The sequence below is a fragment of the Anabrus simplex genome, chromosome 1 (genome assembly GCF_040414725.1).
Source record: "Anabrus simplex isolate iqAnaSimp1 chromosome 1, ASM4041472v1, whole genome shotgun sequence".
In the NCBI taxonomy this organism is placed as follows: domain Eukaryota; kingdom Metazoa; phylum Arthropoda; class Insecta; order Orthoptera; family Tettigoniidae; genus Anabrus; species Anabrus simplex.
In genome coordinates, this window is record NC_090265.1 from 585,243,201 (window position 1) to 585,260,223 (window position 17,023).

General features: G+C 37.4%; 1 protein-coding gene across 1 annotated transcript in view; it reads left to right on the forward strand.

Moving 5' to 3' along the window:
- The window catches only part of LOC136870482 (uncharacterized), a 251,138-nt gene that overhangs the window by 171,406 nt on the left and 62,709 nt on the right, over window positions 1-17,023 (forward strand). Inside the window, exons 11-12 of the mRNA XM_068227133.1 lie at window positions 872-1,038; window positions 8,859-9,081. Coding sequence (XP_068083234.1) covers window positions 872-1,038; window positions 8,859-9,081 — 390 coding nt within the window. The remainder of the gene's footprint in view (window positions 1-871; window positions 1,039-8,858; window positions 9,082-17,023) is intronic.

Consider the following 17,023-nt stretch of genomic DNA (forward strand, 5'->3'; position numbering starts at 1 on the left):
ACTCTTCATGTAGGTGTATGTATGGTTGGACAGAATAGCAGGCTTCATAGCCTGAGTCCCGTCATATAAAACAAGACAATAAATATTATTGTTGTAATGTAATTTCGGCTTGAGAAACTTGCTGACAGAAGGTTATTCACGTGGCTAACTTCAGGGTAGCAGAGAGTGGGTGGGTTTCAAGAACACATGCCTTTAAATAATTATTTCTTCATTACTTATTGGGTTGTTATTTTACTGGACTTTAAGAGTTGCAGATAACTAATGCTCCACTATTAAATGAGCCTTAAGCAATGAATCTTGGAACTTGGTGAGTGATCATTGTCCACTTTCGCATTGAAGCTTCTTCAGTAGGCTGCATGTGAAGCAATAGTGTGTGCAGATAAATTAACCTTAAAATCATCTGTTTTCAGTATTCATTGCATTGGCTTAGGTATAAGAAAAGAAAATAACTTTTATTGAGAACAAAGAGACACACAGAGGGCATAAGCTTGGGGAAAGTTTTTTTCTTCTGAGCTCTATAGCTGCAGATGCTTAAGTGCGGTTAGTATCCAGTATTCAGGAGATAGTGGGTTCGAACCCCACTGTCGGCAGCCCTGAAGATGGTTTTCCGTGGTTTCCCATTTTCACACCAGGCAAATTATGGAGCTGTACCTTAATGAAGGCCATGGCCACTTCCTTCCCATTCGTAGCCCTTCCCTGTCCCATCATCGCCATAAGACCTATCTGTGTCGATGCAATGTAAAGCAACTTGTTTTTAAAAAATTCTCTTTCATCGCACAACAGGATTTTGGGCTGAGCACCAGGTGGGCAGGAATTAGACTGAAGTATGTTTGTTATTGAAATTATGAAGTTAATTTTGATTGTTTTTCAGGATTAAGTCATTTGTTGGAATACTGTGATGATCTGGATAATGACTATTGGAAGAAGGCTGAAAAACTATCTTCTGAGATTCAGATGAAAGAAATGAGTACAAGTGAGTCTGCAGCAGTGCAGACGTACTGGCTCTGCAGGAGTCACTGCTGTTGGAAGAACAGAAAGGTAAGCTCTTTCAAGGTAGCTCGTGGTAAAAAGTATATTTTTCATGTGCACATAATTTTGTTAAACAAGAAATGTGTAAATTACATCTGATTGCACTGAAACTTTGGTAGGAAACAAACAATATTAACAATATTAAAGGTTGATTGTGTCTTTGATTTTTGGCCAATAACCCTGCTACAGTAATGAGTAGACCAAATCCCCAACATCTCAATGCTGAGTGTCAGATAGCAGTAAATAACCTGATCCTGTAAGTTGACCAATGGCTTTGGACAGATGAGTGGGGTCTCAGTCTAGTTGTGCTAGAACTCGTCAAGTAGAGTCTGACCCCAGGTTAGAGGTGCCTGCAAAAGGCATCTATAATCCATGTTTGGAACAACCTTATCTACTCACAGTAGCTCTAAAATGCCTTTGGGAGTGGGTACCCTACATGTGAAAAGGATGGAAGAGTGAAGGATGCTGAAGCAGATGATGGAGACAAAGATTGAAAGAGAGAGACCCAGACTAAGACAGTTGAAAACTATCAAGAATAGTTGAATTGACCTATGTAAGGCATTTGATAGGGTAGGTCATGGGAGACTACTGGCAAAAATGAGTGCAATTGGACTTGACATAAGAGTGACTGAATGGGTGGCTATGTTTCTAGAAAATAGAACTCAGAGAATTAGAGTAGGCGAAACTTCATCTGTCCCTGTAATAATTAAGAGGGGAATTCCTCAAGGCAGTATTATTGGACCTTTATGTTTTCTTACATATATCAATGATATGTGTAAAGAAGTGAAATCATAGATAAGGCTTTTTGCAGATGATGTTATTCTGTAGAGTAATAAATAAGTTAAAAGATTGTGAGCAACTGCAAAATGACCTCTATAATGTTGTGAGATGGACAATAGGCAATGGTATGATGATAAACGGGGTTAAAAGTCAGGTTGTGAGTTTCACAAATGGGAAAAGTCCTCTGTTTTAATTACTGCGTTGATGGGGTGGAAGTTCCCTTTGGGGATCATTGTAAATACCTAGGTGTTAATTTAAGGAAAGATCTTCATTGAGGTAATCACATAAATGTGATTGTAAATAAAGGATACAGATCTCTGCACATGGTTATGAGGGTGTTTAAGGGTTGTATTAAGGATGTAAAGGAGAGGGCATATAAGTGTCTGGTAACACCCCAACTAGAGTATGGTTCCAGTGTATGGGACCCTCACCAGGATTACTTGATTCAAGAACTGGAAAAAATCCAAAGAAAAGCAGCTCGATTTCTTCAGGGTGATTTTCGACAAGAGTAGTGTTACAAAAATGTTACAAAGTTTGGGCTGGGAAGGCTTGGGAGAAAGGAGACGAGCTGCCATGGCATGTATTGAATAGGTGGTACAATAGAATAAATTATTTTGTGATAATTTGCTTATAGTCGGCTTCAATACGGACCAACCATGAGAATTGTCTCTTGCAATAAGTTGGTATGTCCTGAGCTGTCAGTGCAGAGATGGTGTGGAATGACATCAGTAGACGAATAAGTTTGAGTGGTTTCTTTAAAAGTGAAGAAGATCCCGTGATATGAAGATAAAGTTGGAATTCAAGAGGACAAATTGGGGCAAATATTCGTTTATAGGAAGGAGAGTTAGGGATTGGAATAACTTAAGGAATCTGCCACGTGGGCGACTGCTCTAAATGCAGATCAGTAGTGATTGATTGATTGGATGGATTGATTGATTGATTGATTGATTGATTGATTGATTGATTGAAAATGAAAATGGCACTTTTAAATGAGCCTTGGGAAATTCTAAGGCATTCCCCAGAAGCAATGTGCAGTTCTTATGGTTGGAGAACTATGAGAAGTGGGCAACCAGTAGAGAATATAATGGAGGTAGCAATAATTAACCTCTTTTCACTGACGGGGAAAGTCTGAAGAAGTGATTGATTTTATAAATAAGGAGAATGTAACCATGATATGATTGAATGTGGAAAAAGAGTAAGAATTGAGGATGTAGGGAAGTGGGAAATCTTTGACAGAGTGGTAAGGGATGAACTAAGGTGGTTTGGACATGTGAAAAAGGTGGAAGAGTGAAGGATGCTGAAGCAGATGATGGAGACCAAGATTGAAAGAGGGAGATCCAGACTAAGACAGTTGAAAACTATCAAGAGTAGTTGAATTGGAAGAAACCTGGATTGGAACACTATTAAGGAGAGACGATGGTGGCTGCATAGAGGAAGATGGAAAGGTGCGGGAGCTAGATCGGGAAAATAGGATGTAGTCTCTTCAGTGGCAAAGGACCATTGTGTGGCTGTCCATTTCATTTCATGTGTTACTAGTTTGACGACATTGCAATAGATCTGTATTCTCAAATGGTCTTTCATCTGACAATTGCTGGCGACGCCTGTTATGTGCAATTTCATTCAGGCTGAATTAATTCCCACATTCACCTCCTAGAGATATTCAAAATATTTTAACTTTGCTTGTTTTTGGCAACTACCAGGATGTCATCGCTGTAGAGGAGTCCAGGGTATCATTTGGTGCAGATCTGCCATAAGTGTCCATTCCAAAAACTATCAGAAATAGTGATAGGGCCAGGTGTTGGAGAACGCTAAATCATATCAAAGTTAGGGGATGTTCATGCAGTGGCTTGGACGTAAACCTAAAGCAGCTACACCCATCTGATAATTTACTCTAAGATGCTATATTGTTAATCCATTGATGCCAACCTCCATATCTCATATAGACCTGTTCTTCACATGCTGCCAACCTCCATGTGTGGTATAGACCCCTGTAGGCCTAACTTCATTTTGCTCTACCTTGTAAATTTTTAAAGGCGTCAAGATGGAAATGGTGTATCTTTGAAGGGGAAGATGTCTGCCTTCCTTGTATGTATGAATCAACCCACATCAGTGGTTCTTTTTACCTTTCTAAAGTGTTCAAAATATTCTGACCTCTTACCACTTGCAAGCATTTAGATTTAAATTTCTGCTGCATTCTAACAGATGTATATTTCATTACGAGATGTTTCCTTTTGTAGACTGATAGTATAAATCGTAGGATTTCGTATTTGTTCTCTTGTCTTTTCCACGCCTTTTAATACTCTCATCTTTGGAAACTGTAGATAGCTTCACTGTACTCTTACACACACGATACAAAATACACGCATGATGGAGACCAAGATTGAAAGAGGGAGATCCAGACTAAGACAGTTGAAAACTATCAAGAGTAGTTGAATTGGAAGAAACCTGGATTGGAACACTGTTAAGGAGAGACGATGGTGGCTGTGTATTCAATAGTGCGTTCTATTTCTTAACATTTTCTTTTTGCTAGTCCCATGCAGAAACATTCTAACGAGGTTTTATTGATTCAACTAACCTCCAAAATCTGTCATCCACTCTGCACCATATTTTGAGGTTTATCACATTCATACTTGTTTTCAGTGCATTAGCATTAAAATTAAGTGATCTTCTACTTCAGCCTTTATTTCTAACACGTGAACTACTATCTGCCACATTATTTATGCATTTATTACGGAAACTTGTTCTTTCATTTTAAATTGTGTTTATAAAACACCAGTCAACAAGTATTACAAATCTACTCCGACATGGCCTTCAAGTATTATTACAATATTATAAGTCCACCTGTTCAATACAATACAATATGATCCACTATTTCATATGGTCAAATATTTTTTATACGTAATACATAAAAGTCAAAGGTACATGTTTCACCCTCCTTACGGGCATCATCAGCCTATATCAATCTTAAAAATAATACATATACTTATAAATTATAGGTTAAAATGTTCAAAAATGATTTCGTAAAACATTATACAATAACATCTAAAACAACGATAATGCACCAAAGTATGTTAAAAGAGAATGAATTAACAGTTTTAAAGATTAAAACATGATTAAACATGAAACTTTCAGAGTTTAAAACTAAAATGGATCCATATTTTTATAATATCATTAAGACTGTGATGGCCTTGAGTATAAACACAATCATCAAAGGGGGATTTTTCTTCAATTCCCAAGTTGAATCCAAGGTGGTAAAATCACTGTCCGTTATTTAAAACGGAAGTGTGAATGTAATAAACAAGTTAAAATGTATAAGTTTGGGATATCTGAAAGTCGAGAAGAAAATGGAACTTCGTAGAGGCGTTGCTTATGATAAAACGTATGTCAAAGCCAGCGGAGTTCGGAAATTATGTGGTAGTCGAATGGATCTAAAAGATAGTCAAGTTGATGTTATAATTCCGTTGAAACATTTGTTGGAAGAAATGTTCAGGATTTTCTGAAACAAAATGTAGAAGAAAGATGGTGAATAATACCGTACTGTACAAGAGACTTCCCGTACGTCAAAGATGGCTAATGCGGTACTTACTCGTACGGAGCGTATTAAGTACGTCAGGTTGTTACAGCAACGCTAGCTTGACTGGGTTTTCGACTTCTAGTATTATAACGGTGTGGCTGAGGCAGTGAAGGACATGGAGGGGGGGGTAATGGTGAGTGGATCCTTGCGCGCATGTGTTGTTATTGGCGGGCTGTTAGGAGCAAGATGGGCGAGCCTATCATTTGACGAGGTGGTGGAAGCTTTAGAACAAGAAGTTCTAAAAGTTGGCGGGATTGTATTATGTTTTGAATTCACCATGCCTAATAACTTTGGAGTTAGCTCATATAAAGGATTTTTTGCTTCCGTGATATCGTTAAGATTATGGTCTTTGTTATAGGCTTGGTCTAAAAAGATGTAAAGATTTTCTAATTCATTCATAAGTTTTCCTTTGCCTATGCATTTTAGAATAGTGAGATCTTTATCAATTGATGTAAACTGATGTCCTGTTTCACTCATGTGTGAGCTCATCGCTTAATATTTGTTGTGCTTTAAGGCATTATAATGCTCCATATATCTCGTATGAAAGCTGTGCCCAGTCTGTCCAACATAACTAAATCCACACTGAGCACAAGTGAGTCTGTAAATACCAGATCTTGAAAAACGGCTGTTTTTATAATTGACTTTATTATGATTAAAAAATATACTTTGATTTGTATTTACTGTTCTGAAAGCAATATTAGTGTCGTATTTCTTCAGTGTGTTGGCGATCTGGTGGATGGCTGGGTTATTGTATGTAAACGTAGTGAAACTAGTTTTTTTAGGTTTATCCGGAATGAGATTCGTGGATAGTTTATATTTAACTTTATTGATTAACTGGTTAATCATTTCAACCTTGAACGCATTAAGCTTGGCCTTCAAGTTCGAATGTCGACAAGAGAGCTCGCTAGTGGATATAGCGAGAAAACTATGATGATTGCATCCAGTACAATCACCGGAATGCATTGATAACGGAAAAAATAATGCGTGCTTAAATGCTCACAATAACAGGTGCATCAGTGATAGGGTTCTCGCTGTAACCAAAGGATAATGCTCAGTTTAATATAAGAATTTTCTAGGGACAGAAAATAGCTGCCATTATAGCGGAATTCTTGCTATAGCGGCCTTCTACCCTACATGATCTTTGTGATTTTTTAATGTTTATTTCAGCTTAAGATTTGCTGATGATACTACCCTTTTCACAGTAGATGAGGAAGAATTAGCCATTCTGCTCAAGAGTTCAGGATGAAGTTAAAATTTGGGTCTGGAGATCATCCACCAGAAAGCAAAATTAATGGAAGTGAACAGATAGATCTAACTTTCTGGAAGATGTATCAGAATGGCGAAGAGGGCAGTGTCTTAACTTAACCCTGTTTCAAAAGATTGTTCGCTTTTGAAGTTGGTGAAAGTAAGACTAGTTTGCACACTCAATTGGTCTATCCTTCACGGTTCGGAGACTTAGACTGTTAGCTCATTAGATAGGAAAAAATAGGTGGTTTTTAGGTGGGTTGGAGAAGAATGTTCTGTATTTGTATGACTTAACTTTAAACAAGTTGAGAAGTTGTCCATTTTCTGTCTTCTTCGAAGACTGCAGTTCTTTGGCGACATTGCACATAGAAAAGGAGATTCCCTGGAGAAGGTGTTGGTGTTCAGCCAGATACCTGGTAGGAGACCCTATGGGAGAGCCCCGCTACAGTGGTCTCATAAGATTGAGAGTCGTGTTGGTTCTACAGTTGTTAGTGCATACAGGAAAGGTCAGGAGAGAACAACATGGAGAACCATCACAAAAAATACTAAGGATGATCACTATCCTCAATATTCAGGGAACGATCTAGTGAAGAAGATTAGAATTTTTTTATGTAACCATTTTGGAAAAGGAAGATGTTGTGTGTAATAGTGCATTAAGTTTTTCCAATTTTCGCTCATGTGATGGGTGCCTGTGCTGGGACAATTCATTTGTGAAATAAATTGCACCATTTTCTTCTATCAAGTCCTCTCCAGCATTGTTTTCTTCCATTACCCCATTTCCATTGTGAGAAGTTACTTCAAATTCAACACCACCATTTACTCCTTTTTTTACTTTTGGAAATACATCTTTGTTTTTTAATCACCATTTCACTTCCCAATACCTTGAATATTAGACTTCCATCTGAAAATAGCAACAGAATATATGGTCCTTCCAGATCCTTCATAGTTAGGTATTTCATCTTATGAAATAACAAGACTTTGGATTATCTTCATCCTCTCCTCTGAGTCACTCTTCCGTATCTGTTAGTCAAAATAGTAACCATAGATATCATGTAAATAATAATTTCTCTTGAAACCCTGTTGTCCTGCCAGTTTTTGTCAAATCCTTTAGCTGAAGATGTTCCATAATCAGAACGAAACATGTTCTGTTTTGTATACACCTAGAGATTAAGCTGGATTATGTCACGTAAACAATAAACTAGCTATAGAAAATTTACAGGTATTGGAAGGTGGGAATCTCCTTATAACTTAACCTTAGTTGTCAGGAATATCATCAAATCTCTTTCCTTTCAAAGTGCATTTGAGTCGTGGGTATAGGAAGAAGTCTGGAGGATTGAGATCTGGTGAGTATGGGGGGTGTTCAAGTTGCACACCCCCTCTCCCCCTTTTTTTTTTGCCATGAACTGTTTGACGATATTTCCTCTTCTCTAACTTCTGGGTAACAATTTGTCGCACGGATTCACGGTTAATTTGCAGTTCATCCCCTATCATGCGCACAGTTAATCGCCGATCATTCGTGATTAATGTCCTCACCTTCGCAATGTTTTCATCACTGACGGCGGTCGCCGGTCTTCCGCTTCAAGGGTTGTCAGAAACACTTTCCTGGCCTCCTCGAAAGAGGGCCAACCACTCGTACACACTCTTAAAGGACAGTGCTTGATATTCATAAACACGTACCAGCATCGCATGCGTTTCGTTCGGCGTCTTGCCAAGCTTAAAACAAAACTGTACATTGATCTTTTGGTCGTTCATGTTTTTGTTTGCAGTTCAGAACCAACGCACTAAACACGCACTGTGTCAAAGTTTTACACGGCGCACACACACACAATGCTCAACTGAATGACGTTGGGAGCAGGTAGTCAAAACCTGCTGCTACGCAGGTGCAACATTGTTTGTCGCCTGTGTTGCTGGATCGACCGTTCTGACTTCAATCACCAAACTTTTTTGTCACAGGTTGTATTTTGTCTGACTGAAGATGAGATTTTTGAGGCAACCTTTCATTTTATAAAAAATGCGCCTACTGTCAAAATATTTGCTTTCCTGTTCTGGTACTTGATCTGCACAGGTAGTGTAGCCCTTGCCTGGCACATTACCACAATAAGAATGAGATTTGTATACAACTGCTTTATAGCTCTTTCAGGTACAGTATATGCTTTCCTCACTCTCTCCTCCATCTTGCCAAAGCTAATTTGGAGTTTATAACAGAAGTATTTAATTTTCTTTGTTTCAGTATGAAGAGGGCCTGGACCTTGTTTTGAAATTCAAGAACATTCGACGTACTGGATGCACAGTTTTTGAGCTTCTATTCATTCGTAGTCATTTGATTCTAAGTAAATACCTCTGCCCTCCGTCTGCTGAATTCATTCCTGATCATCTGAGGGAGGCAGGCTATTTGCCTGCAATTATGTTTGCATTTTCTGGTATCCAGAAACTCTTCAAGGAAGTTACTACAGGTGAGTTCTTTGTAGATAATGTGATAATAGTTACTAGTTCATTACTTATTAAAGAAGTAGTTTGAAATTCAGTACTTGTTCAGAAAACTGTTGCATACATCATTCTCAATGAAATAGAACTGGGAAAATATTGGAACTAATTGGGGTCTGTTTGGATTTGAAAATGTTACGATTTTCCGACAAAGCATATAATGCCCTTGATGCTATGTATACAGTACCATAGAACTGCATGTTGCTACGTCAACTGACTTGATGTTTTTGTAACACTGGCAGAGTGTAGTACCACAGGGTTGCCAACTATTACGGATTTCACCTCACGATTATGTAATTATGGTCAAAGGGCAAATTATTACGGAAAAGCCGACATTATCTCGAAAAAAAAAATTTACAGAAAGAAGGAAATAAAAGGAATGTTCAGTCCTAACGAGCGTCTCTCCTAAACCGTCCTAGTTTCAATACTTGTGAGAGAGCAACGATACTTATTCGATCATGACTTCTTTTTGCTACCCAGAAGTGTTGTGAAATTCATTGTGCATGAAGGAGCTGAGGCGCTGCTCTTCTCCACTATAAATCCTTCAGTAATGCAGTAATGTTGTATTTGCTATGTTAAGTGTACCTGACACTTGAGAGAATGAATTGAGGCCTACATTACGCACATCTGCACTGGAATCGTGTATGGTTCAGAAGACGAAAATGCATCACAGTGGAAAGGATGCTTCAAGAAAAACTGCACTGAAAAACAGCTGTTGCATAAGAAACAAGCTACAAGGAATGTTTTATCTCAGACATAACAGGTTGTGTGCAAATGTTATTGTGTAATATGATATACTTTCGAATAGGTTGCTATTTACCTGCTACCAGCGTGTCGGCATTCTAAGTATGACGTTAGAACGTGGGGACAGTACTCTTCCCTCCTCCGTCCATTCACCGCGCCTCCCACTGCAACTCCGCAATCAGTCGCCGAACAACCTCAGCTGCTTTTATATATCCTTAATAGTTACATGACAGCCTCACGTACTTCTTGTATCAGTATACTGCTAAGTTTTAATAATTTTACGCGTTGTATTCTAATTTTGTTCATGTTGTAGTCTTCCGATTATAGTTTCTATTTTACTTTTCCCTCTTACAGATCATTTTAAGTTCATATCACCTGGCTGCATAACACAACCATTAACGGATGGTTTCGGCATGACAAGTTTTTGCACTATTTTATTTTATTCTTAACTCCAATTGTATTTTACAACAAATCATCGGATCATCACGTACACAGTGATCTAACGCCACAACAAGAATGTACCGGGCGGTACACCTCCACGCCGCTAATTTAAAATGTGCGCCAGTTGAAACTCCTCTGCTGGAGGAAGTCTGAACTTTATTGACGGTATTAATTTTCTACTTTCTCAGATGATGTCACTACCTGTAAATTTTGGAGTTTTAGAACTGTGTCATTTTTGATGTGTTTTTGTTTTGCTTGAAGTAAGAAGTGTGAACTTTCTCTTCTAGAGGACACTACTGAAGAACTACAATAGTGCACCCTAGTGCAAAGAAAAAGAACTGTTCTTTGGAGAAAATTTTATTTCAAAAGTTTGTTCTTTGTTAAATTTATTTCAGTCATTGGTTAAGTTGGCAATATTACCCCTTTCTTTCCCCTTGTTTTAAATCTAGCCCATCCCTAATTTCTGAAATTAATTTTCCACCAATAATGTGTTTCTTCTTCATTTTGTGTAGGGGGTTCTCTGTATTCTCCAATAAAGTGATTGTGGGCGGGTGTTCTCATTCCCCTAACGCCTAGAACCTTCCGCGAGAGTATATAAACTGCTGATTTTTGGGTCTCTGAGCCACTTTTGTTCCATCTTTCGGTGTGTAAAGTACATAGCAGGGGGCGGGAAGCGCCTCTGTCTTCTCCAGCCGCTCAACAACCAGGTAATGGCCTCTTAATAACTTCTTTTCTTGCTAGGTCGGCAGTTTGACTCTCGGGGCGGGTTCGAAGCGTTTCCTCCATGTAACCTTTTCCTAAAATGTAACTACTCTTTTCATCTATTCTCCTTTAAAGCTACATATTGGGATAGAGAGTGCTAACCCTCTCGAGCTCCCACTCATATTGTTGTGAGGTGAACTTAGTTTTCACAACCTATTCTTCCTTGACGTAATATAAATTGTTTCTTTTGAGTCACCTCTTTAGTATGGGATTAGCCCTTGTATTAACGGCCTAGTGCCAAGTAGGTTTTAAACAAAGTGTATTAGGAGTGCAAGTTCGCCTCCTCTCAAATTGTTAGTTTAGAGGTCATGTAATCAACCTTTTTTTTATTTTTTATTTTTTATTTAAAAGACCTCAGTAGGTTGGGTATTTTACCCCTGTGTATATGTCCTTAGAGGACAGCTTGAAGGTGGAGTTTGGTGTGGCCTGTGATTGGCTTAAACTTTGAGAGCAGATTGTTCTTTTGGAATTTGACTTTTGTATGCCTCGGGGAGGCTTTTCTGTGTAAAGAGGAGCTAGTGCTCCTGAACATGAATGGGGTTTTCTGCCCCTCTGGTAAAACTTATTTTGAAGTAAGGTTGGGCTGATTGCCCAAACATTGTAAAGTCAGGGCGCGAAGCCCAAATCCTGTAAATATTGTAACTACCCTTTGACTTGCTACTTTGTACCTGCCATGCTTGTTATTTCTTTATTTTTGAAAAGAAAATATAACCTTGTTAAATTTTAAATCAATTTTACTTTCGTAGTTTGAGACCCGTTCACGCCCGCACCTTCTTTCACCTCTACCTACCACTAAAACACGGTAACAAAGAACATAGTGCTCAATATTTTAATTCATACTGACTTTATTCTATTGTTTTATCATATTCGACTAGATGGAATTCAATTCCATGCATCCACTCTTTTTTTAAATGTTAAATTGTATTGGCAATAGTTTTGGATTTCTTAATCCGCCGCCCCCCCCCCCCCCCTTTTTATTAGGTCTTTTTGTGTACAGGAATTTTAATTTTAATTTGACTAGCTGATGGAAGGGAATGTATATAGATTCTCGAAACATGTACTAGACTTGTGTAAATAAATATAAATAATTAATATTTAGTAATGACTAGGCAGACCATCCACCTACATAGTTGTTGTGATCAAGTCAATACGGATCAAATACTGGTCACTATGGTCAAGATTATTAATAGGCATTCTAAGTGACGTCATCTTCACTGCTATCTCTTGCCAGTCGTGTCAGCCATGCTTCATTCTCTTTGAGACATGCACTGCAATCAAGAGCATACGAGGTCCCGTCTTTTTTAACCTTTTAAGAATAATTTCGTTCCAGACTATAGATTCTTGTTTTTAAGTACATTTCATGCTTGTTCTCTACATTTATCGCATCAGGATTTGTGTAAACAGCTGTCCATGAGATAAGACAGACCACATTGTTTAGGTTAGGTATATTATCGCCCTGATAGTGCCAAAAGTTCGACGGTAAAAATAAATAACAGGAAAATATACCGCATTTATGGATATCTACAGGTGTAGTGGTAATGCGTTCTATTATCATAATGTTTAATTTCGTACGTTCGTTGTCTCTTTTTTTATTAAAGCATACCTTATTATGTTTTATATGGAGTCTCCGAAAATCGTTTAAAATACGTGGGGACATAAAATAATTATTATTATTATTATTATTATTATTATTATTATTATTATTATTATTATTATTATTATTATTATTATTTGTTAGGTACGTTGGCAAGTAAAACAGTCATTTTAATTGGATTGCTTTTGTCACGTTTTAAATTTGCTTCTCTCCAAATATATACTTATATTGGCCCGAGTTACTAGCTATTAAATGATCTTGCCTGCTGTATAAATAGCAACAACCGCGAATATTTCTCAACTGAAGTAAACCCGTTTCCTCATCCTGAGGTGGTACAACTCTTTTTAGACACACCCCCAGTGGAAAGGAGTTAAATGTACCACTCTTACCGCATATCAACCTTCCTGCCATTAGTGAATCTCTGCCAGTATGGTACCGCGAATCAGTCAGACCCACGAAAACAGCAACTAATTGTGCTAACCGTTACGCTCTCACTTAGTTTACAAAAGGAGTACATTTATTGTTCAACCTATTCAATACACGTTCGTAAAAATTGATAATTGATAAGAATGTCACCAATAGCAGCGAAGTATTAGAAAGCTTAAATAATATTAACCCTAACGTAAATTTCACTAAAGAAGATGAAGACAAAGGCTCCTTAAATTTCCTAAACATAAAGGTCACCCGCCTTTCAGTTTCAGATTTATAGAAAGCCTACACACTCGTCTGTAACCATAAATAATTCCTCACTACACCCCAGTTCTCAGAAACAGGCATCTTTTTATAGTTTGATATATAGAGCTTTAAGAATCCCATTATCCCCTACAAACTTAAAAACAGAATTAAAATACATACGGAATCTTGCCAAAATTAACGGTTATAAGATCGAAATGGTAAACCACTTGCTTCATAAAATTAAAAACAAGTTATCCACAAACCTTATACCAGACAAACCTAAAAGAACTGAATACGCCACTTTTACATATAGTAACCCAGCTGTCTGCCAAATTGCTAACACTTTCAACAAATATAATATGAACATAGCCTTCAGAACAACCAACACAACAAAAAATATATTTTTCAATTATAATAAAATCAATAATAATAACAGTAAATATTTAGGCTCAGGCGTGTACAGGTTAACATGTTCCCAGTGAGGAATTTCATATGTTGGACAGACTGGACAAAGCTTCTTTATAAGATACATGGAACACTTCAATGCAGATAACCACAATAAATATTCGGCAATGAGCACGCACATTAAGGAAACAGGTCACTGTTTTACTTCAATAGAAAAGGATCTCTCAATAATCACGAATACTAATAAGGGTAAACATCTAAATGAATTAGAGAATATATATATATATATATTTTTCTGGACAAAACACTTAATAAAGATCACAACCTTAATGATGAGTAAAACACAAATACAAATTGAAAAGGTGGACACAATCATTTTAATCTTAAAAGTGTTTTACTTATTGTATCTTCAATACGGACCAATATGAGATTAGTTACTTGTAACCTTAATGATGATACGGAAGTCAAGAGTTCCTTATGTATGTTAACGCCTAAGCTATTAAAAACAGTCAATCCAAAGTAAAACAAAGTCCCACGAATATTTAAATTCATCAAATCAAAAACTCCCCTTATCCCACCAAATACTAAGCCTGCACTTGCCCCTCCAAACAATCCCCCTCCCACATTAACACTGACATGTAATGCTCCGCCCACTTCCTCTTCCTCTCAGCATGCCCCCCTCCCTCTGTCGCATTGTTACAACACGCGAAGTAGGAACTCCGGACAGACCAATGCTGCTAATACAGTAAGATAGATATACATATGTTTTAAACACACACTATTCATCGATGTTCTACATCTTCTAGGAGGACTACATTTTCACGTGAAAACCAAACATAACCTTCAAATACTCAATATAAACTCTTCTCATACCAGCTTCAACAAGCACACTAACGTCTGTTTGCAACGGTTATATCAGATAATATTTTAGACCAATCAACTTACTGAGGATAACAACATAACATTCGCCTTTTCTCTTAACCAATCTTTTAATGTTGGAACGCAAAATATAAACAACATTCACCCTCAAGTTTACGTTGGCAACTGCCGCAGCGAATATATGCTGACTTTTATAACGAAGATGATCCACTTCAGTACCAGACATGTGCCGTTTTTAGAACTTTATGTCGATACAAATTCTCTTTTAGACAAGATTTTAAATTAGTTTACAATAATTTTAGCAGGTGTTGTATGTCCCAATATAATACTTTATAACCACTATTTTATAAAGTTAATATAACAAATCACAGTTCAATTTTTTCAAATTATAAATGTTATTGTCCTTTTAACAATGTTTGTTTCAAGATTAAATTAATATGGCTGATGATGCCCAATAAGAAGGGCGAAACATGTCCCCATAATATTCAGATTTTCTATGTCTAATTAACCACATAACGTGGTACTGATTGTATTGAATAGGTTGAACAATAATGTACTCATTTTGTAAACTAAGTGAGATCGCTGTTTTCAATACGGACCAAAAGTGAGAGTGATGACTTGTAAACCATTACGCTGGCAGACATTATTAACTACAAAACACAGACATATAGCATGACTGATGCATGCTTGCAATGCGCGGGTTGGACACGAAGCTAGGCCTATTCATCTATTTGTGCAACGTCATCAGAGTTGCAGTAGACCTACGCTACAGAGGCGGACATTTCTTAACTACGAAACACAGATGTACCGCATGGATTCGACGTGTTTTCATTGCGTAGGTCGTACGGATGAAACTATTCACAAATTTGTGTGATGTCATCTGAACTGCAATAAGACTTGTACCCGCTTCGAAGCGGAGTCGTCGTCGTTCTCTGACGAATTACGTTGAGGGGTCTTATAGTTGAAATTTATTTTTTTCAGTATTATCCTCTACAAAAACTTTTCTCAAATCTGCAGAATGGCATCGAAACATGCGATCCTTCGAATTCTTAGAAAGGCCATGGCTACTCGGTAGCAGAATTATAACGCGTCTACTGTACCTGAGGCTTAGTAAAATTAAGTTTTATAGACAGCAGGAATATTTTCCTGATGGATTGTCGTATTGTAAAGATACGTGGAGCAGGTATTGCCTGCAAATTTTCTATGGGTTCGCGTCGATGGTATGATGCCAATTTTAAGTTGATGGTTAATAAACACTCAGAAATGTATAATAATTGTGCAGCTGCAAGAAAAAACCGGCATAGGCCTAACTAAGGCCAATATTCAGTGTTACCGTGAAGACAAAGATAGCTTACAAATGCCTACTGTACAAAAAATGTATTCAGTGGCCCGCAACAAGAACACTTTAAAGAAATTGAAATTGTGAGGTATGTGCACAAAAATGCAAGGGCAGAATTGCCATACCACAGCACAACAAACTTGTTTGTTGACTTTCAAAGTTCGCAATTAGGCCTGTACATCGCTAGCCGCTGAAGTTGGCCGAATCTGGCAAGCGAGATGTACATGTAGCGGCAGCCAGTTATATCTGACGATGAGTGAAAGTAATGGTTTTATAGTAAGCAAGAATATTTTGCTGATGGATAGTCGCATTGTAGAGACGCCTGGAATATGTATTTCTGGCAAATTTTCAACGAGTTTTCTGCGATATTATGATGCCAATTTTAAGTTAATGGTTATTAAACCTGCTGAAATAAAGCATAATTGTACAGCCGTAGAAAAACACGGCATAACAGAAACCAATGTTCGGCGTCTACAAATAGTCTAAAAATGCATACCGTATAAGCACTTTTTAAGTCTGATTAAAATTTTTTGAAGGAGAAAGTGGGAGTAGTCTTGGATTCAGAGAAATACGGTAATATGTACTTTTTTCAGAATAAATTTAAACATACACTTTCACGTTGTATCGGATTTTGAAAAATAACAAACAGGTAAGTCGTAGTGTGGACATTATCCGCGAAAACGCAAGTTTTGAACAAACAGATTACCGTTTCATACTGATTTTAATGTGTATGGGGGTTTTCCCGACTTTTACAAAAAAAATTAATATAACGACAATCGGTGATAGCGAGTAAATTGTTCGCCGTTATGAATTGTCGCTATAACGGACTTCTACTGTATTCTCAAGAATGTGAATTATTGAAGTTTTCTCAGAAATTACTTCAACAATATCAGTGAAATTATCAATGATTAATATGAGATGATAATGTAAATGCTGTAAATATAATTTATAAGAATTTTCAAGATGTTAACCTGGCAACGTCGTGCGGTACCATATAGTACCAGTGCACCTTACTTCAGATTTTCTCATACTGATAATTACTTGCAACACAAATCTGGCAACTCCGCTTTAC